This window comes from Gavia stellata, chromosome Z, assembly GCF_030936135.1.
Source record: "Gavia stellata isolate bGavSte3 chromosome Z, bGavSte3.hap2, whole genome shotgun sequence".
Classification (NCBI taxonomy): domain Eukaryota; kingdom Metazoa; phylum Chordata; class Aves; order Gaviiformes; family Gaviidae; genus Gavia; species Gavia stellata.
Window position 1 is genome coordinate 16,556,474 of NC_082637.1, and position 23,049 is coordinate 16,579,522.

The following is a 23,049-nucleotide window of genomic DNA, read 5'->3' on the forward strand; positions in this document are numbered from 1 at the left end:
TCAGCATTTATAACAGAGTTTTGTTGTATTCAAAGCACTTGATAAACTTTAATGACTTAACAAGATAGAACAAAGTTATCTCCCCCCACTTTAGACATAAGGAATTGGAGACAAAAATCAAACTCCAGCTTTTAGAAGAGAGAACATCAAAGCTACAATTAAAATTTAGAAGTCCAGTGCTTAGACCTCCTCTCTTCCAATGCACTGAATAAATCCAAAACTTCATTTTAAAGACATTTCACATGTAACAGCTACAAATACCAGCTTAACAAGTGAGGTTATTTTACATATCTGCTCCTTTAAAAAGCTTTACTAATTAATAAAAAGTCACACATGGCACAACCTGGCTTTAAGTGAACAAAGACTTCTTTTTTGTTTAACTCTTGCTCCCCAGGAAAAAGGCAAGTAATTGGTTAGCAGCTCAAGGAGAAAGGCACGTTCACATTTATAGTGCTGATTTGTGTGTAAGGTAAGAGAATACCTGTATTTAAATTTTTTTATCAGAGTAAATAATTCACTTTCTTACTAAGAAATTGCCTACTCCAGCAAAAAATACTAACACTGCAATGAAGATTTTCTTGCCTGTGTCATAATATCAGCTTAAACTGAATGCCGAAGATAACATACGACATTTTTCTTGTGCCAGTGCTTCTGAATTCCGATATCCTAAAGACATTACTCTATATTAGTCTTTAGCATTTTTGTGATGTTTGTCACCCTATATTGTATTCTGATGGGACAAGAACGTGTTTCAAGAGTTTCTGTAACAAAAGGGCTCTGTAAGAAAAGCTATTTCAATTTGAAAAAACATGAGGTTAAAACATAAAAATGGAAATAAACAGAGATGATATTACAAAGGAATGTTTCTTTCACATTTCCAACACATTATGCAGGACATTGGCAGACTGGTACATGGGCGCAAAGCTCCTCTACATTTATGTTGGTCTCTGCAACGTATGAGTGGAGAACTCAAGACCTTCTACTCCCACTAGGGGAAAGATGCTGTGATCCAGAAGCACCTCACAAAAAGTGATGCATATCCACCACTAGCTGTCTCAAGTCAGTATGACTTAATTACCCACACAATGGCTTGAGATTTCAGGATATGAAATAGTGAAAAATATTTTTAAAATCCTTTAAGAAACTTACCCAGTATCCAGCATGCTGTACTTAATATGCACATGTGCTTACAATATATGTATCCTATTGAAAACACCACTCCTGAAGAACAGCTCCAAAAAGGTTGTCTGTATTTTCTAATTCTATTAATTGCTTTATTGAAATATATCCCTTTCCTATATAAATCTCACCCTCTTGGTACTCTTACACCAGCATGTCTACAATACTGCTTCCTTCTTTAGGTACTGTCAGAAATGAACTCTCTCTCCACTAATGACCAGATGGAGAAAGTAATGCATCAGACTGCTTTCCCTCTATTTTCCCTCCTAATACCTTACCCTAATTATTGGTAAGTATATCCCCTAACCCTGGCTTTATAAGCTATGGTGATGGGGAAAAAAAGAATGTAAAGGAAACGTGTATAAGTACTGTAATACAACCTATACTCCCCATATAAAAAATACTGTTACTCAAAAAAGGGGGAAAAAACTGACTTAAAAATCAAGATATGATGCTGAGTGAGCTGAGACATATTTGTTTTGCACAATAAATCAGCGTAGATCAGAGGAAAGAACCCACTGAGCCACAACTAAACCTCATTTAACGTATGTTAATACTCTACCACTTCAGGATCCAGATCAGACAACCCAGCTGCGAACTCCTGGCATCCTTTCAAAAGGCCAGATTCAAAAAGTGTACAGTATTAATTTTCAAATATAAAAGTGGTAACAGTGAACCCACTTTTCCAATAGCACCACTATCCTCTTGCTTGCCAGCACGAATGTCCCATACCACATGCTGCAGTGCTGGGTGTGAAGGGAGAGGGGCTGAGCAGAGCAGTACCAGCACGAGCTCTTCGCCTCCTACCACAATACTCACAATAGCTGCATGGACAGGCATGCAGCCAGAAAGACTTCTCAACTGCTTGCATCATGAGGACTATTTTAAGGTTAAGACTATTTTAAGAAGATAGCCCATTTCTATGCATACTCAGGCATTTTGGAAACTGCCTGAGAGGAAGTGAAACAAGCTTCTCTGATCTGGTTCTCTGAATTTATTCTATGTTCTCTAGATGTCAAAAACTTGACTTACTATAAAAGCTTTCTCCACTCCCCAACTCTGACCTATTAAAAAAAAAAATCTAACTCTGATGCAATGTTAAAACTGTTGCATTACCAAAGCCTTGAGAATAAAATATGGGCTGCCTGGAAATAACCTATATTTCTAACTCCCCACAGGAAAAAATTCCAGCAGTTTGAAAATAAAAGAGCTGGATAAAGCAGAAAGAGGAGTCTTGTGAGCAAAGAAAGAGATTTAAAAAAAGAAGAAAAATACAAATGCCAGAATTTCCTGTATAGGGTCACTCAAAGCAGGACAATCCCTCTCACAAGAAAACCATCAAACCCTGACTTCTCATTATAAAAGGTAATAAGCAAATGTAACAGACCAGCCAGTATCTGACGGCGGTTTAATGGGTTTGTATACCTAGAGTACTGAGTAGCAAAAGTACAGAAGTTAAACACAACTGTGCAGTGCTTTGTAGTGCAAGAACAAGCAGGGGCAGCTTGAACTGCTTGCAAACCAGAGTTTGCTACTTCTATGCATCATTCAGGTGGTTAAGACTGCTCTTCCCATTGCAAAACTTGCAGGCTATCAAATAGGAACAGGCAGACATAAGATTTCTGCATGCAGACAACAAAATTCTGAGTACACGTTCACATGAGAAAGGGATGGCAACAGAGCATCAAAAGCAAATTTGTAACGGTTAAAGAAATTTCTGCCTAATTTCACTAAGATCCTTCCTCCTACAGTCTCAGAAGCTGGACTGGAGCACATTGTCCTTAACAGTATTTTGCATATCATCCTGCAGGATCCCATGCAGGATCCCATACAGATACACTTTATTCCCTCATCTACTATAGGAAGGTATCTTCTCTCAAACAAAACTTTGTAGTTACAAAGTTCCCTATAGAAATTTACTAGAAAATTACACAAAATTATTCTCACATTCATCCCAAGTTGTTCCTCACTCCTTAAGTCACTCATTCTGCTCATCTCAAAAGCAGTCAATTTATTCAAAAATAAAATTGCAGTGAGGATCAGTCACTGAGCACACATGTCATACAACCTCATTTCTCTAGCACAATAAGAAGAGGAATTTTACCTTCAGAAAGTCATGCACCATGCCTGCCTGGTAACAAAAAATTACTCCAATTCCCAGGCACATTCTTCTTCAGAGCAGCATCACAAATCAAATTGCTGTTACTCATCTTATATATTTATTTTAGATGTCAATTTCTTAGAAGAAATATAGTGTTATCCACCTTTTTTAAGGATGCAATCTGCATTCAGATTTCCAGCTGAAATAAGCCTTTTGCTTTCCAGGCACATCAGTTTTCCTTTCATGTCCCCCCAAAAACTCATTTTGAGCACTTCAACCTATTTTACGTTTCCTATGTTTTTCTCTTATATTTGAATGTTCTAAGAAATGAACATTTCACACAGCAGTGAAAATGCTGTTCTGACTCCTATTCTCCCTACCCTTTGCTCTTTACTTGACATCTCTATCCCAGAATAAAAATAAAAAACAATTTCTGGTTTAGGGAAATTTCTTTCAATATAACATTTCAATATAACATTTTTAATTTTACTTACTTGTTCTCCCTTTCATATTTTGCTGCTTTCGTGGCTGTTTTGTTTTAGGTGCAAAAGTTTCTTTGAACTTTTTAGCTTAAATAATGTCTATGCTGAAAATGTTACCCCTAAAGAGCAGGCAATGCTCTTCCTATCAAACAGTAACTGTAAAAAGAAAAAAAGATCCTTTACTGATTGCATGGAAAGAATACATTCTGTATACCTATTTTAAAAGCTGGGTTCATTCCTTTAAAAATTTAAACAAAGGTGAGTGCCATAAAAATGTGTTGCCCTAGATAGGAAGGAAAAAGGTGTGGTAAGAGTTGATATAGTTGTTATGTATGCTGTCACAAGAGGGAAAGTACACATTAGTGCTAGACAGAGAATGCGTTCTTTTGCCCTCAAATTGTTACAATTTCTAGAAGTTTCCCTATTCTGTATTAGGATGAAATCTTAATCAACAGAATACATGGAACACATATAGGCAAAGAGATCTAACTGGCACTCATCAAAAACATAGGTGACGCAAGTTCCCCATTCTACTGATGTGGATGAGAAAGAGTAATCACAATTAAGGAGGTCTGGTCATTCGGCAACACTTTCCTATTGTTTTGTCCCTGTCAGACCTATGAAAACTTCCTGTCAAAAACTAATGTCTGCCTTTTCTAATAACAAAATTAGCTAAAGACAATTCCTAGCCAGATCTAGCCCACATACCTCAAGTATACTGGAAGTAGTCAAAGGCAGCATGTCGATGTTGCACTCCAGATAAACAGTAATTTGCAGTTCTCAAACCTTTCTCTCTGGTGGCTCAAGCAAAACACATTCTACAGCATCACAGGGAAGAAGAGATTACCTAAATTTCCAAGCTGATAAGAGCTTCACACACCAACAAACCCTACACAGCCTGATGAAGTAGAGAATAGAAATTAGCATGTGCATGCAGAAAAAAGGAGACTTGGAATGTCACACTACTCTGGCAAGAGAGATAAGATGGTTTTTTGGACTTTTTTGAGTAAAAGGAGATAATTACACTATCCTCTCTCTCTCTGCCTTTGTAAAGATATTTATAGGTGTCTAAGAAAAGGGGGGGTGGTCAGGACAGACTGGTTGCCCTTACCGGAAACACTGGAAACTGCTGGTAAGCTGCATCAGTTAGCACAACGGCTTCATTCTACATCCCTTATGCAGAAGTCTTCCTCTATACTTGTTGTTCAAAGATAGATACCAGGACCTGAGATGCATATTCCTGGGAGATCCCACCAAGACCAGAAGTCACTGGTTATGGAAGATTAACATGAATATTTGAGTTTTGGAGAATTAAAACCTGTTGGCCAAAGAGGAGCTAACATGATGCCCTACCTGAACTTTCTCTTCTCATAATTTGGGGATTGGAAGGATGGGAGGGTAACTACATCACCCCTGAAGACTACTGATAGAGAAAGAAAAGCATGTAGTAAGACTCCTGGGGCAAGGCTCCACCTCAGGCAGACAACAGAGTTTCCTACAACTTGCTGTTGCTGCAAACAAGCGTATTTATGATTGGTCCCACTCCTGGAGAATGCTTTATGTAAACGCATTAGTCAGTTTCTGGAGATACATAAGCAGTCTCTCCAGGCATTCGGCAGGTCTGAGTGTTGCACAGCTATGCATGAAACTCGATAACAGACGGACCTGTTCCAGAGCTAGAAATTTTCCTGGCAAGAGGCTAGGAGTGGAAGAGGGAAACAATTTTCTCTATCATTCTCCACTTAGAAGAGGCTTCATCTCGACTGCTTCACTTTGCAACATCAGCTTTTCAGTCCTCAAAAGGATCTGCTCCAAGTTAGATGCAATTATGTCTCCTAATCGGACCACGCTTCCTAGGGAAGTCCAGATATGCTTCCCAACTAAAAGGAATGCATCAATCACTACCTGTTCGGCACCACTTACTAACACAGCCTTAAGCTTTCAGTCTCACAGGGGTGCCTGACTATAGCATGAAATTTCACCAACGTGAAAGAAGGTACGTGGCTGAAGATATCATCCGAGTTCTTAGTGATTCACATTCATAGGGCCATGAAAATAATAATTATGAAGTATAATCCTGGTAGCACCAGAAAGTGATCCTTTATAGCCTTTGTGCAGAAAATTAGTGGATGCCTACTAGATGGCATTTGCCAGAAGACACCAAATAAATGTGAGGCTAACCAAGGGTAAAATAAATGTGGACAATCACTCACATAACGATTCTTGATGACTCATCTTCCTCAGTCATGGAGCTGGCTCTTAACAGTGAGACTATGATGTCCTGCAATAATTCCCCATGCGTTACACTGGAAGATTACAAAGGAGCCAGCTCAGACAATACTCTTTCTCCCCCTTTTCTGCCTCCCACTTCCAGCAATATACATAGAATGAGGGCAAGATGAGGAATGGGAGTCAACTAACAGGGAGAGGAAAACAGATTCAGCTTATAGGAAGGTAAATTAGACAGAGGCGTAATGTTTATTTGCCCTATTGATTCTTGAGACACTGTCTTCAGCCACCTTTTTTCTCTCCTTTTTCCTAGGACATTTTCCCATCTGTCCTAATGGGAACTGCTTAATAGAAAGCAGAAAAGAGAGGTGGAAGCTCTCTGAGTGAAGGTGGCAGAGCAAAGAGAAGGAAAAGAGAAGTATGAGTGCTCCCATATGCTAAGGCAGTCCTGGTCAGGAGAAGGAAGAGGTAAGACAGAAAACAGGACAGAGGGTCACAGCTCCCAGAAACGACAGAAACTGTCTCACCACCTTTTCAGCACATGACAAGGGACAAAAGAAACAGTGTACTGAATCCCTCTCAGCTCAGCAGCTTGGGACTTCTTCCACTTTGAGGGGAGAAAGAAGAAAGAAAATAAGGGAGCCCACGGTTGCCAGAAATCACGAAGCCCTGCGTACAAGTTGGTGTGACTGAGCCTTAAACTCCCTCTGCTCCTTCTCTGCAGTGGTTGCACTGCATTCTACACCCTCTGCTAATGAAGCTTTCTTAGGGGAACTCTGTCCTCTCTGCTCCGGTAACTTCATCTCAGCTCCAGCCTCACAGCAAAATGGCAGTATTCTTCCTCCAGAAACGATGCTCCACTCCTGTAAGAATGATGGGTGCAGGCATATATGCCAAGTCCATCAAAAGGTTGTGAAGGCAGATAATTTTTGAAGAGGAGAAGTACTGTACATTGCATGGTTATGTTAGCAGCAAGGTGTCCTCTTTCCACATTCCTTTCTGCTATTAAATGGCATATTGTGTTTTCATTGCAACAAACAAAACAACTCTATTCAGAACTTTCAAAATTTACCATATTTTTCCTTCACACTGAAGTTATATGGTATAGACTTAATCCAACAAATATTTGAATTTCATCATGAATGTATCATGCTTCAAAATTGTCCTGGCTGAAAGCTAGGTTTAACTTTTATTGTCCCTTTCCTAAAACCAAGCTGACACTGTTCCTCGACCATGCTGAGTTCTATACTTATTTCATCTTCCTCATTTGTAATGACAACCAGAAAGTCATCTGCACAGCTGATTTCTCAATAGTTCCATGTAGTGCAAAGTTTAGCACAATTCGCCCTGCCAAAATCCTAAATAACCTCCACACTAAAATTAGCAAGACGACCTGGTCAGATTTTCAGGGATTTGCAGTTCACACAGTGTCACCAATTTAATAGCTGTAATAAAGCATCTGATTAGATTCTTTACAAAGAATGGAGATGATTAAAAAAAAAAATGTAAACTGCTTCAGATATTCAACTTAACACTGAAAAAATACCTTATATACCTTGCCTCATTATTTTGCAACTTGCCATGCACAGGATTTTACCTAACTCCACTCTTCTCTCTCAGCCAAGAGAGGTAAGAGATATTGATGACCTTGTATTTCACTTCTGAAAGTGTATTATTTAATTTGGGATGTTTAAAGAATTTCTTACGCATATACAAAAACGACACACACAATGAAAGATACTCTGAGCATCACTTGATCATATCTTTGTGCACATACATTTCTTCCCAGTCCCTCATAGACTTTTGCAGCTACATTTTAGCTCTCTGAATCAAAAGATTGTCAAATTCATGCCATTAAAACCACCTGACACCTTATACTATGTGAAAAAACTTCTAAACTTTCTATTAATTTGGAATGCAACTTCCACTTCACGGTATTTTTAAACATATACCTTTTTAATATATATAAGTAATAGAAATATATATGTATATATAAATATATATAACATATATTTATTAAAAAAGTAATAATAAGGGTGGAATTAAGCCATAGGAGTTACATATGCAAGAAAAAATAGGGAGTCTGTGGCAAAGATGGCAGGCACATTTTGTTTTTAACAGAAACGTTCAATGACTGAAAAATGAAATAACCTTAAATTTTAACAAACATAACATTTATCAATCCTGCCTTAAATTCAAAATATTTAATTGCTAAGAACATACAAATATTTTTTGTGCTTTAGAATGTGGGATGCAGTAAGTTTACCATTGCATGTGATGCCATGGAGTAGTGCCTTATCTGGAGACTTGGCAACTGCAAGTAGCCCATTAGGAAAACAAGGGTATTACATTCAACAGAACCAAGTTAACAGTGCACTCAGACACCATGACCAACAGTTCAAATGTTCATCTCAAAGCTATTTTCTCCTTACTAATGCATAACATTGTAACATAAAAAGAACTTCTTCAAAAAGAGCACAGAGACCAAAGGTTCAAAAAGCTGGTAATGCCTTTTAAGCAGTCTGAGTGTGTGATAATCTGACAGCATGTTGTCAATCTTCCTTTAGATAATCACCCAGATGATTAGTAATTAAGATATTAACTGTGACTTCCCTATTTTTACTGTAAGTGAAACCCTACTGTACAACACTATTGCATTCAAAAAGAATGCATATTTAAGTCTCAAAAGCAGACAAAGCCCAGAGGGAAGTGGCTTATTTGATACAACAGTCAGAGCACATGTACAAGTCAGACCAGTACTACAGGTAATGGACTTCATTCCTACCAAGTACATATTCAGCCTATTGAGGTGGTAGAGACAGAATGGAAGTGTTGATCTCGGAATGTGATTATACCCAAAATTAGTTATGCATTTCATTAAGCAAAATTAATTAAAAATAATAATTTGGTGCCAATTTCTTAAATTTTCATTCTAAATATTTGGCTTTGTTGACAAGAACATAGTTTTTGTTGTAACACAGATCCTGAAACAATAGGTCTGATAGGCTGTATTAGGGAAGTCTTAGCATAAGCTGACCTAAAACATCCAAGTCCACTGTAATGTGAAATCAGTATGCAACAAGATACCATGAACTCAGAAGCAGATGAAAAAACAGCCATGTGCAAGAAGGTACTGTATACCGATCACAACTATGTTGGGAATTTACTGAATCAAGGTTTAAAATAAGGACATACTGACATATGTGGAGTGAACCAAATTGAAACAATAATGCAGCAAAAAATTAGTAAAATGGATTTTAGTAGCTTACTGAGACAGAATCCTCTAAATTTAACAGGCTTATAATAACACATAACACATAAAATAACACAATAACATAACACATAAAATAACACATAACATAACACAATAACACATAAAAAAACAAACAATGTAGGCAAAACAAGTTATAAGGGAAGGTGTGAGTGATTGTATTTTAGAAGCACACCCACCCACCATGGTATCTTTCACTGCCTCCCTGGTTCACAAGCTCCAGTTTCCTCTGCAGCAAGTTGTGTAAATACCAGAGATAATGGATATTTGTACTGCTTCCACTTCAAACACTTCACCTCGTTTGGCTTGGCAAAAGAGTAACTACTCTTACAGGTGCCATTTCACTAGCTAGCACACAGCGTGCACACTAACATAATGCACAGTAACAGACAATAAGGTTAGCAGTATGGTATTTCTAACTAGGGTGCCTAAGAACACCCCATACACTACCGTACAACCTGTCCTTGGCAAGCCTTTCAAAGGCCAAAACAAGGACTTTACCTGCCAGCAACTACGTGATTTGAACGAGGATTTGCAGGAGGAATCTCCTCCCCATTACACTGCAGCACAGAACAGTAGGGTGCGAACTTGAGAACATCTTACTCCTTTACAGTTGTTTCCAGACACTGCCAAGCATTCCTAGGCTTTGCTGAACCTTCTTTTCAGCTAAAACAGAGTTGGTAAGAGCACTTCAGGACTTTCTAATTACTGCTTTCCCCTAGATGCAAGTGAAGTGCTGCTATTTTATTTATAAACAGACAGCTCTGTAACACATTTTGTGGTTCACACATTTTGAAAGACACGTGACTTAATCCCTGTAGCTGCACTGTTCTTCAGAACCGGTTGTCTGTCTATGTACTTGGCTCCCTCCCTGCTCCAATTACAAGTTGCCTGCTAACCCCACTGTAGGATGAGAAAACCTACCCACAACCAATTACCTCCTGTTTGCTGGAAGAGCTGGAGAAGATAAAGCAGCAGTCAGGAAGATGAAACACAGCAGGGCATCAACTGCAGCAAGACAGCGCCAAAGCAAAACACACTGAATCCTGAGGCATCTTGGAAAGTGGCAAATTACTCATCCTACAAAGTACCCGACATCCCCAGATTACAGGAAAGATTCACCCTTTGAATACTATTGCTGAAGTGTATACGATTGTTGTGCTACTTCAGTTTTCAAATCCATTTATTAGTATTGCAATACTTGATAGTATCACTATACTTTTTGACATGGTATTCAAAGATGCTTAAATGGTATCAATCACTATGATGAGGATTCTGACTTTATTAACGACGTCATCTATGCTTTAGCCTGGTTCCCAAACCCTACCAAACTATAGCAAGCTAAGTTCCGTATAGTAGTAATACAATAAATAAAAACAATAGATGAGACTATATTTTATTATGAATTTAATTTCAACATAAATACTGTTCAACATGAGAGCAAAACAGGATTTTTACAAACTAGACTTTATGAAAAGCCTAGATGCCCTCAGGCATTTTCAAATCATCACACTGTTACACGAGGAGCTTACCAGTCTTCCACAGATGTTCATGGAGAACTATTTTCAAGACAAAAGAAATTAAATTTTGCTTTCCCGCCAACAACCAAATGTTTTTAAGTAATCACTCCAGCCTCAAAGTCCAAAGAATTTACAGGAAAGTTAGCATTATTTCAAGCAAAATTAATTCTAACCTATAACAACACCAACTATATGCAGAATACAATACAAAATGTCATCCTCTCCATTCTATTCCACAATGCTTCTCTTTTTACTTTCCCTCACATTCAAACCCCTGTCTCGCTCCCAGGAGCATCTGTGCAGTCTCGCTATGTACATATATGCGTGTCATTCAGAAGTAAGAGTATTAGGAAAGTGAATGATCTCTACTCTAAGTGATCGATGTTTCCACTGAAAATGATTCCTGTCTTTCTCTCTCCTTTTTATCATCCAGCAGAAATTCTTTCCCACAAGAGTCTAAGGAGCTTGAGTTTGACTCTGTGTGTGCCAAACACCAATATAAATCATATCTGTTATCCAATGAATGTACAATGGTAAGCATGAAGCACTGAAAAAAAAATGAAGATCAACATATTGTGAACTTCAGCCTCAGAAGCCTGGACTATATGCACAAAGCATTATTAGATAAACCCCACCTAATTCACAGAATCACAGAATCATTAAGGTTGGAAAAGACCTGTAAGTTCATCAAGTCCAACCATCAACCCAACACCACCATGCCCACTAAACCATGTCCCACAATGCCACGTCCACACGTTCCTTGAACACCTCCAGTGAGGGTGACTCCACCACCTGCCTGGGCAGCTTGTTCCAGTGTGTCACCACTCTCTCAGTAAAGAAATTTTTCCTAATACCCAGCCTGAATCTCCCCTGGTACAACTTGAGGACATTTCCTCTTGTCCTATCACTTGTCACTTGGGAAACGAGACCAACACCCACCTCTCTGCAACCCCCTTTCAGGTAGTTGTAGAGAGCGATAAGGTCTCCCCTCAGCCTCCTCTTCTCCAGGATGAACAACCCCAGCTCCCTCAGCTGCTCCTCATAAGACTTGTGCTCCAGACCCCTCACCAGCTTCATTGCCCTTCTCTGGACACGCTCCAGCACCTCAGTGTCCTTCTGGTAGTGAGGGGCCCAAAACTGAACACAGGATTCGAGGTGCGGCCTCACCAGTGCCGAGTACAGAGGCACGATCACCTCCCTACTCCTGCTGGCCACACTGTTTCTGATACAGGCCAGGATGCTGTTGGCCGTCTTGGCCACCTGCACACACTGCTGGCTCATATTCAGCCAGCTGTCAATCAACACCCCCAAGTCCTCTTCTGCGGGGTTTTGTTGCTTGGATTTTTTTTTAAAGTAACAGAATACAATAAGAAGGTCAGAAAGCACCAAACTGTAGTTAAAAAAAATAATCCCTATTTAGAACTTCACACACACACACAAAATCACTGACACTACATTTAAAGCACCTAAGTCAGAATTTTCAGTTACAGTCAACCAGTTAAAAATATATAAATATACATAATTGCAACTGTCTACAGCAGTGATAATTACGGCCTGACAAAGTTGAGTAGACATACAGAACTGTACTTTCTGGGCTCATTCCAGAAGTAACACTTTCAAACAAAGCTGTGTGATTAATATGAAAAGTCTTATGATGAAAAGTAAGACTTTTTCATACATATCAGCCTTTTCACATGAACGGAACATTTAGTCTGTACTTATTAAACCACAGACATATGAATACCTACCCTGCATTATTACTGACTGCTGTTATTCCCTTTACTCCAGTCTTCAGTAAACCCCCAATGAGGTTTTCAGGAATCCCACACAATCCAAAACCTACGTAAAATAAAAGAAAATTGAATATGTAACAAGTGTTTGAAAGAACACAGATTAATCAGAAGTCTGAGAATGTGCATGGTTTAATTAAAAATCTTTTCTGAGTAGAGCAAGCTCCTTAGTTGACTAAATAAACCAACACTTCTGGAAAGAGTTGCAGAGTAGTTCTGGAATGTCCCAGTCACTTCCCAGTTTGGATGAAAGCCATTTAACCATCAGAGGTCTGCTAACACAAAAACATCCTTTGGAGAAGGGCTCCAGGACCTTGGCTGTCCTGATACGTGTCCTAACCACTGTACTCATTATTCCTCCCTCTCTTTCTACCCAACTAACCGTCAGTTCTTTGCTGCACATAACAATGTCAAACAGGAGGAGCAAGGAGTTCTGCCATACAGCTTAGCCTGTAATTAGGTGATAAAAATCTGGGAATCTTAACGCTCTCCATGAAGATGTGTAACTGGAAGCACAGTAACCCAGATCTCCACCCAGGCTGAGGTGCCTCACACTCCTACCTATTATGCAAGAACCCAGTACGCCTAAAATGAAATATCATGCCACATTTGAGGCACCTGAATCTTAGGCCAGGCTCTAACACTACAACTACTACCACTTCCTTCCCAATCACTTAGCCTCAGACCTTCTTTTGTTCCAAAAAAGAAGAAATCCCAATAGTTCTTCCTAGAAGGCATTTTGCCTCATTACACATCTCCAGTGAGGTTTCCTATGTTTCACATTACATTCATTACTTCTTCAACACTAAAAATCGCTTATAACCTCCTAAATAAAGAGATCACTTTTCTTTCAGTAGATTGAACAACATGAAATTGTGAAAATCATCTAGAATATTCAAAAGCTAAAGTCACAGTGAAAGTCAGTATAACACAACTTCTTGACTCTTCTGGAAATGCTACATATAACCATTTAGTGTAACGTAGATAAGTATTATCTTCACTTCCTACAGCCAGAAACAGGTTAGGCGATTTGTTCAAGGTCACAGAGACCCAGCGACTAGGCAGATACAGAACACAGAGAATGCTACTATAAAAATAATCAACCCAAATGTCATTACTTCACCATCTGAAATAACAATGCTCACCTGAAAAAGCCCTAGTTGATTTTCTGCATTCAAACTGGCACAAGTAAAGTCTAACACTTCACTAATGGGAAAAAACCTGATGATTTTTCTGAGGCTTTTTCCCTTCCCTAAGAAACAAACTGGGATTTTCTCACTGAAAGAGTCTGCCCCTCATTAGCAGAGTACGAAATCCCTTGTTTAAAATACCCATACAAGTACATAGATTCTCAAATTAGCTAGTATTAAAAGAAACATGGTAAAACTGTAAAAAATATCTCATTAATAGAACATGTGATTGCATCCATAAAGAATTTAAATATTTACCACCAACAAGTATAGTTGCTCCATTGGGTATATCTTTTACAGCTTCAACAGGATCAGTATAAAATTTGGTGTTGCGATGACAACTGGTAGAAAAATAGCATCCACAAATCTGGAACAACATTAAAAGAAACGAGTGAATTAATAAAAAGCATTATATAGTAGCTTTATAATGACAACCATCCCTGTGGCTAGGTAAGGGGGAAAATATATGAAAAAAGATATTGCTACTGTAAACACTAAACACGGGGAGACGGGAGGGAGAGAGGAGTTCAGGTGTCCAAAACAAGGACTCTATTGTCTCTCTATCCCCCACATCACCTGTATTTTACAACATTCATATGTATTATGAAGGCTTTAGGCTTAATATGAGCTGCATCAATTTGACAATATCCAAACAGATTTGAATTTTTTTAATTCCATCCTAAATTGCTGACAAATTGTGACTTACTGTGAACAGATTCACAAATGCAATTCCTCAGCACAAGTTAGAGCAACCCAACCTAGATATTGCTACTTGTAGCTTCAAAGATATCCAGACACTAAACGTAATTAGAAATGGCTGAAGCAGAGAGTCACCACCACCACAAAATTTGAGTGGAGTCCAAGGAACAATATGAAGTACAGTTCTGTGCTGGCAGTATAGTAAGCAAGGACTCCCTTCAACGGAGTGAACCTTCCCCCAGCTTCCTAACGCAGTCTTAGAGCTCTTTGTGTTGTTGAAGAGCAGCCCAGAATCAGGGAGACTCCAACAAACTGATGAAATAGGGAGGGCAAGAGGGAAATCGATATAAATCCCACCCCCAAAACTAGACAGTGCAAAGCCATTACATAGTAACCATCATAACTCATCTATTATATTCTAGGTCACAGTTACTCTAACCTTTTTTTTTTCCCAAGTATTTCCCAGTAATACTACCATGCATTAATACTAATCAAGTACTGTCAAGGCACCGGGAACAACTGACATTTAAGTCACTTCACTGACACAGCCTCCATAAATTGAGGGTATTTGGAAGTTAAAATACTACCTACTGGTGTTTCCACTTCTAATTTGATAGTAGAAATGAGAAATGTTAAACTGGGAAAGAAAGAGAAGAATGAGTAAATAAATAATAAACAAGCTAATCTACACACGTTTTAAAGACAATAGCCTAATTCTTCCCTAAAGAGCTGCCTTAAGATCCAGTTACAACCAGGGCAATAATTTTTGGCTCAGTTTCAAAATTACACAAACTGCCTTCCTTATAAAATTAAGGCTGCAAGAGTTTACACTGAATATTAAGAAAACCTTTCTGAATGGAGGCTTATCTCCTTCCCAATACAAACACTGATGTTCCTCTGCTTTGATGTGCTCAAAAAAAAAATCAGTGCGTGGGTCATAAGGAACAGTGCCAGGTGAGAAAGAGTGGAAGACGCTTCCCCATGCTCAATTATACCATGAGTATTTTTTTCAGAAACATTTTTTCATAATGACAGTAAGACTGCAAAGAGCATCTCTTCTGGTCACATTTGGTGGGCAAGTGACAAAATTAGTATTAAGTGCTGGCAGCCTCAGGAGCCCTGGTACAACAGTGCTTCAAGAAGGCATGAGGGCCAGGGCTGGAAGGAGGCCAGGCCACTGCCGTGGCCCTGTACCCACACATAGGAAAATATTTTAAAGAGAGCACATGGTACCTTTTCTTTAATCTTCCTCACTGCCTGTAACAGTGGGGAACAACAGAGCAGCATGTGTTGCATATGCATGCATTCCCAAGTTGGATGTCTCTAATGAGGGCATCTGCCCTCCTATACTAAACACGTTCTTTTCAGCCCCTTTCCCACCCACTCTGCTCTTCGAGAGCAATGGGCTTTCAGGGAGCCAAAGTGCCAGGGGTCACCCACCCTCCCCTGCACACTGGGGCAGCCAGGTAAGACCTCAGGAGCTGGGTGCAATTCTGGAAATCCAGGTTTAAGAGAGAAGTAACACGGGAGCAGATGAGCTCCTAGAATGATCAACAAAATAAAAGTAAATTTTACAGAAGAGCAAAATATAACTTAGCAAAACAAAGACTGAAAGAGTTATTATTATTTGTCCATAAAGACATCAGGAAGAGTAAACATGGGCATGAGAAGGAGAGTAGATGAGCTTTTTTCAACTAAAATAAAGTAAGAAAAGCCACAGAAACAATTCTGGCTGAAGAGACAAAAAATTAATGTGGCTACGGTTACACGTGGGCTGGAAACCATTAGATCCATGAGGTTTGGCTGAAGCTTCCCCCAGGAAGCGCAAAGCAAGCAAGCAAGCTAGCTGCACATCTGAACTCCACAGGTTTATGAACAGCAATGCACGGTGGGACTGCCAGGGAGCTGCTCTTGCTGACCTGGACACTGCCTGCCTGCGCCCGCAGCCTAACTCTAGGAAAGTCCGACGTGGTGACAGCAGGATTGAAGTACACAGTAACATACTGTAATCGTGCTGCGATTGCAAACACAGGGGAATTTAAAAAATTAAGCCCCAAAGCCAAACCTCCGGGCCTGTCCCCCAAGGTCATCGCATCCCAACCCGCCGGCGGGGCCAGGCTTGCCCCGGGGCCGCGCTCTGCCCTCCTCCCCGCCGCCCGCCTCCCGCAGAGCCCGCGGGCCTCCGTCGGGCCAAAACCGTCGCGTTAGTAGAAAAAAACAAAACAAAGCCCATCACTTCCCCGCGGGCGCGGGCAACGCCACCCTCGGGGCAGCATGGCGGCCGCCCGCCCCGGGGCTCCGGCCGCCCGGCTCGCCCGCCCGCGGCAGACGTCGACCCCCGGCGGGGGCGGCCCCGAGCGCGGCCTCGCCGCGGCGGGTACCCCCCAAGGTCACCGCCACCCGGGCGGGCGCGGCGGGGGGGGGAAGGCCCGGCGGGCGGGGGGGACGCGGCGGGGGCGCGGCCGAGCGGCGGTCCGGGGGTCTGCCTGCTCCCGCCGCCTCGCCTTACCTCAGCCCCGGCGCCCCGCGCCCGCGCGGCGGGAAGGAGGATGCGGCGGCTGAGCGGCAGCAGGAAGAATTTGTGCGCCGCCATCTTCGCGCTGCGCGGCTCTCGGGGCGGGGAGCGGAGCGGAGGGGCGCCGGGCTGGGCCGAGGCGGCGGCTGCTGCTGCTGTCCAACGCCGGGCGAGGGGAGCGGGAGCGGGCGGGACGGCGGATGCCGCGGGCGGAGGGAGGGTGGGGGGCTCGGCCCTGACGCCCACTGACGTCGGCTGCGCCCGAGGCGGGGCCGCCGGAGGGACGAGGAGCCGCCGACTGAGGGGAGCCGGCAGCCGCCGGGGCCCCGGCGGCTGCCGGCTCCCCTCAGCCTGCGGCCCGGGCGCGGGCGCGGGAGAGCTGTCCAGCCGCCGCGCGGCTGCCGAGCCCGGGGAGCCCGGCCCGGGCTCTGTCCCACGGGGGTCCGGCGACAACGCCAGGCGGGGGGAGCAGCCCCCACTCCTGGGGCCTCGGGGAGCAGAAGCAGCCCCCACGTGCTACAGCCCACTGATACCCCCGACCCAGCAGCCGGCGCTTTTGTTCTTAAAAACCCTCGGACCCACGGAAAACACACGTGGACAAACCCATCAATGTTACAATCACTTCAGTTATGAAGGACTGGGGGGGTTTTCCTTCTGATGCTCCACTACTTCCACAGATGGACAACTCAGATGCGCCATCGCAGATGTCTCCCTGTGAAGTTAAGGTGGCTTTAAATTTCTGTCCTATCACTTTGTGAGCGAGGACTAACATAATGAGAATTAAAGTAAGGACAGAGGCTTTGAATGGTTAAGTTTCCGATGTGTATCCCTCAGGGTGAGCCAGGCTCCAGTAAGCACATGGTCTCCACAGGGCACTTGGAAGCTATGTTTGGGTGGGAAAATATTACTAGAATAGATGTATACTTGTTTAAGCAGCCGCGTGATGTGAACTGCTGCTGATGGCATGGCTGCTGCTGCTAGAAGAAAAATTCAAAGCATGCCTCCGACATTATTTACGCTTTCTAAAAATACCCCAAATGATCAGTGCATGCCCTAACGATGCCCGATGGAACAGAAGGATTCACAGGAAAATGTAAGAACCTGTTTAGATGCAGGAAAAGAGAAATTCCCCTCATGCACGTAACCGGAGGTCACGCTTCTCGCAGGTCACGCTGCCCCTCTTCTTGTTTCCAGGCTGTCTCCAACGCAGCTGCCAGCCTCTCTGTACTTAGCCATCGTCGTATGAACACGCAGCAGTATAATTTACAACGAGGAAGCCGTTCTAAGAGCGTGCTGCCAGTCTCCAAAGTGTTTCTGCACACCCAGTCCATTTTAATCAAAGCACTGGTCCAGCCTCGCCGGCGTGGGTCCGTGGCCCCTGCCATGCCACTTTCTTATGCATTTTAAAAGGTGGTGGTACCTGTAGTTAAAGGTCACGTAACAGACAAACCTTGCCGATGCCAGTGAAGCATGGTGGAGACACCTTTGCTGTCGGGAAGGTTTTGGGGTTGGGTTTTTTTTCTAGATATTCACCATATTTAGCTAGTTAGTTAAGTCTGGGGCAGTTCCAGGTGTAAAAAGCTACAAATTACAGGGGCTTAGTGAACTGAAAAACAAAATAATGGCACAGCTTGTATTCTTCCAGGGCTAAACATCAGCAGAAAAGTTTTACAGGACTGGATTTCTGAACCTCAGTTCTACCTAAATTTCATATAGACATGTAAATTCCTTAAAACTTGTTTCTTTTCATGAAGAAGACTCCCTAAGCATTGAAAAACTTGTCTAAAAGAAGTTTAATCTCTTCAGTTCAATAAATATCTTCCTTTAAACTACCAGTGTGCATTCTCAAACTTAGCAAAGTGTTCACTATTGAGTACTTGTTACATACCCAGCTAGCATTTGTTTTGCATGGGGTTTGGACTGTTTGGGACTCCAACAGCATTACTCCTTGCATGCTGGAGGAAGAGAGCTAACTGCATGCAGTAGGTATAATGCATGAGTATTAATACCTCCTTGGAACATCTATTATGCAAAGCTGCTAATTCTACTTATATAAATTACAGTTGCTGAACTAGGAAATTAGGGGGCTATAACTTTTCCTTATCAGGTGCTATGGATTATCTAAAACCAAAATTAATAAAAAAAAAAACCTGTGCAAAGTCCACATGCTTTGGACTACAAGACCCTTGTTTTTTCTTAGAAAAGCTCCAAACATAACTGAATGAGTAGATAAAAGAATTTGTTCTGGAGTAGTTTATAAAGGATAGTAGATCATCTACTTTGTCTTAATTTTTAAGATGTCTTAAAGCTCTTCACACAACAAGGACTACAACTAAGCAGCCAACATGAAACAACTCTCTAAAATGGTCAAGAATATTTTTAATATGATCTTATTTTGTTCATTGAAGTAAATCACCTAACAGTGGTAGCATGCAAGTCAAACTCTTTTCAAGTTCAACAGCATTTACAAATGAGTAGTAGGAGAGTTTTGAGCCCTCGGTGCCAAAAACAAGTCAGCAGGTAGGCATTCTGGAGCTACCACAGGTTAATCATTATATATACTGTATAACACCAGCTTACTGTATTGGGTTTGCATGGCAAGGTTTTGGTAGCGGGGGGGCTACAGGGGTGGCTTCTGTGAGAAGCTGCTACAAGCTTCCCCTGTGTCCGATAGAGCCAATGCCAGCCGGCTCCAAGATGGACCCACTGCTGGCCAAGGATGAGCCCATCAGTGACGGTGGTAGCGCCTCTGGGTTAACATATTTAAGAAAGGGGAAAAACAACTGTACGATGGCAGCTGGAGAAGAGAGGTGTGAGAATGTGTGAGAGAAACAACTCTGCAGACATCAAGGTCAGTGACGAAGGAGGGGGAGGAGAGGCTCCAGGCACCAGAGCAGAGATTCCCCTGAGCCTGTGGTGAAGACCATGGTGAGGCAGGCTGCCCCCCTGCAGACCATGGAGGTCCATGTTGGAGCAGATATCCACCTGCAGCCCGTGGGGGACCCCACGTCAGAGCAGGTGGATGCCCGAAGGAGGCTGTGACCCTGTGGGAAGCCCACCTTGGAGCAGGCTCCTGGCAGGACCTGTGGACCCGTGGAAAGGAGCCCATGCTGGAGCAGGTGTGCTGGCAGGACTTGCGACCCCGTGGGGGACCCACACTGGAGCAGTGTGTTCCTGAAGGACTGCACCCCATGGAGAGGACCCACGCTGGAGCGGTTCTACAGCTGAAGAACTGTAGCCCGTGGGAAGGACCCATGTTGGAGAAGTTTATGGAGAACTGTCTCCCGTGGGAGGGACCCCACGCTGGAGCAGGGGAAGAGTGTGAGGAGGAAGGAGCAGCAGAAACAATGTGTGATGAACTGACCGCAACCCCCATTCCCCGTCCCTGTGTGCCACTCAGGGGGGGAGGAGGTAGAGAAAATCAGGAGTGAAGTTGAGCCTGGGAAAAAGGGACGGGTGGGGGGAAGGTGTTTTTAAGATTTGGTTTTATTTCTTATTATCCTACTCTGATTTTGATTGGTAACAAATTAAACTAAGTTCCCCGAGTCGAGTCTGTTTTGCCCGTGACAGTAATGGTGAGTGATCTCCTTGTCCTTATCCCGACCCATGAGCCTTTCATTATATTTTCTCTCCCCTATCCAGCTGAGGAAGGGGAGTGATAGAGCGGCTTTGGTGGGCACCTGGCATCCAGACAGGGTCAACCCACCACACTTACGCTACTACCAAGCATAATAAGATGTCAAAGTCAGCACTCCGATAGAGTGAAATAATATTTCCCAAAGAAGCCACCAAAGAAATAGCAGATAGGCAGACTATTTTAATATGTTTGATTTACCCATACAGGGGGAAGAACCAGAACTCTGAGATGAACAACTTCGTTTCTAGACAGATTTCTTAAAATTTGTTTATGCTTGACCCAGATTTTAGCTAATTAGATTTTAGAAATTTACCTTTCTTTCAGATCCATTGGAATTTGGCAAGAAAATTCAGTTATTGAGGCATGAAAATCACATATGGAGCCACACAAAATGGAAAGCTCATTAAACTATGCAGCAACTAGAACACACAGAAAACACCTAAACCTACCTGCAACATGTTAACAGGTCCCAGTTCTGAATCAAGAGGTTGGCATTTAAGTACTTTTGAGTATTATTCAAAATACTAAAGTATTTTTTATATTAATCATTTAAGAGCACTTGGAACTCATTTTTGCAAAAAGTGGAATGAACCTGATTCCCTTGATATGGGACGGAAAGCCAAAGAAAATTACTTCATAGTATCTACATTTTCCTACAAGAATGGAGTACTACAGGGAAAACCAATAAAGCGAAGATATAAAACCTATGATACAGACCTAAAGGCATTAGATAATTATAAATATATTCCAGCTGAGAACATAAAAATAATTACAAGCTCCTGTGCAATACATTCAACAATTTTAAGATTGACTCATAGCATTTACAGTAAATATATTTAAGTAGGGGAGGACAAAAGGGCTGCCACCTGCATCACCAATGATTACACTAGTAAGCCATGTTAACTTAAATATTCAACTTATTAACAAGGTTCAGGTGAAAGGAAGGTTATTACAAAGAAAAATGGGTATTTACAGGTCTAGTGAAAACTATACATGTTAAAAATCAGCAAGGTTTGGCAAATGAAAGTTCATACATAATTAAACACAAATACCAAAGGCAAAATTAAATTGGAAAGCAAACAAAAAAAACAAAAAGCCATCTTCTAGACAGTTATGGAAATGTAAAGCAAATGAGAGAACCACAGAGCCAAGATTTTTGAAGGAAACAACCTGTGGAGCTGTTGAGGAATCCCTTTGCTGACTAACTCTGGCAATATTTTCTCTTCACAGTCCTAAGCTTAAGATCAAAGGGGATGCCAAACTATGAAAGGATCCTGAAGCTACATAATAAGGAAGAATCAACAACCCTTTGGCAAGTGCAGTTCTTTATCCCTGAAGGACCTCTTGAGCAGACAACAGAAAGCCAACAAATATTTTTGTTACAATTAATATCATAGTAGAATACAGGAGCTCACCTAATTAAGAAAATAAAACACCTAATTGGATGAGGAAGTCCATATTGTGAAAAACAATCTGAGGGGATTTTTTTTGTTTGTTTCATGCTAGTCCAGTTTCCATTATAGCAGCCTCATATTTTGGGCAGGATGCCCTACTTTCATATAAATGATACAGAAGTTGCTATATCATATCAGACCATCATATCATTATTATAAGCTAAGACAAGCAACTGCACAGAACTTCTTAGAAGCCACTGAACGTTTCATACTTGGTCAAAATTGGAGAACTCAAGTTACCGCAGCAAGTTATTCACTTATTAACCTCGACAGCACTGAGAAATAGCCACTGAAATATCAGCAGTTAAATCAACAGTTAGTTACTTCAATTCAGTAGTCTTAAAAACACAAAACCTCCAAATTTCTGACCGCTGCAAATGCTGCGCCTCAGTTCAAACCCACAGTACTTACAAGGTGTAATTAATTATACAGTGTCTTAAAATTAAGGTGTCATTTTTGTTTAAATAGAACCACGAAGTCTGTTATTCAGCATGATCCTTGGCATTTCTATTTATGTTCATATATTAGATATTTAATAACTGTCATCAACACTGTTGAAATTGGTTACATGTAGTAAACTTCAACAGTGACAGTCAGTATGTCTACTAGCTCTGGAGAAAGGATAAATGACTTATCATTCCTTTACAGAAGTGAGGAAAAACCAAAATGCCTGTTCAGCAGATATTTGCAGACATTAGCTGCACAAGTTCTGTATGTTTGTGTATTGATATTTATGGAGGCTGGCTTAAATTCCTATCCAGAAAACCCTACTAATCTCTTACTCCTCATTTTTGCCAGAAATTTTTTGCTGCAAGAATGCAACAGAACAGGAAAGTCTTTTTTCCCCACTCTCTGGCCAAGTTGAAATAATGGGGTTATTTTACACTCCATACTGATAGTGTTGTAAAAGAGTAAAGGCAAACATAACAAAAGGGGCTACAGAAACAATAAACTGTAAACAGGAATCCTGAGCAGCTGTCAC

At 41.5% G+C, this 23,049-nt stretch overlaps 1 protein-coding gene across 1 annotated transcript in view; it reads right to left on the reverse strand.

The window, feature by feature from the left end:
* OXCT1 (3-oxoacid CoA-transferase 1) overlaps positions 1 to 17,089 on the reverse strand; it is an 84,339-nt gene extending 67,250 nt beyond the window's left edge. The window contains exons 1-3 of the mRNA XM_059833338.1: positions 16,971 to 17,089; positions 14,021 to 14,129; positions 12,531 to 12,621 (exon numbers count right to left, since the gene is read on the reverse strand). Of these exons, the coding sequence (XP_059689321.1) occupies positions 12,531 to 12,621; positions 14,021 to 14,129; positions 16,971 to 17,054 (284 nt within the window). The 5' untranslated portion in view covers positions 17,055 to 17,089. The remainder of the gene's footprint in view (positions 1 to 12,530; positions 12,622 to 14,020; positions 14,130 to 16,970) is intronic.
* Positions 17,090 to 23,049: the final 5,960 nt, after the last annotated feature.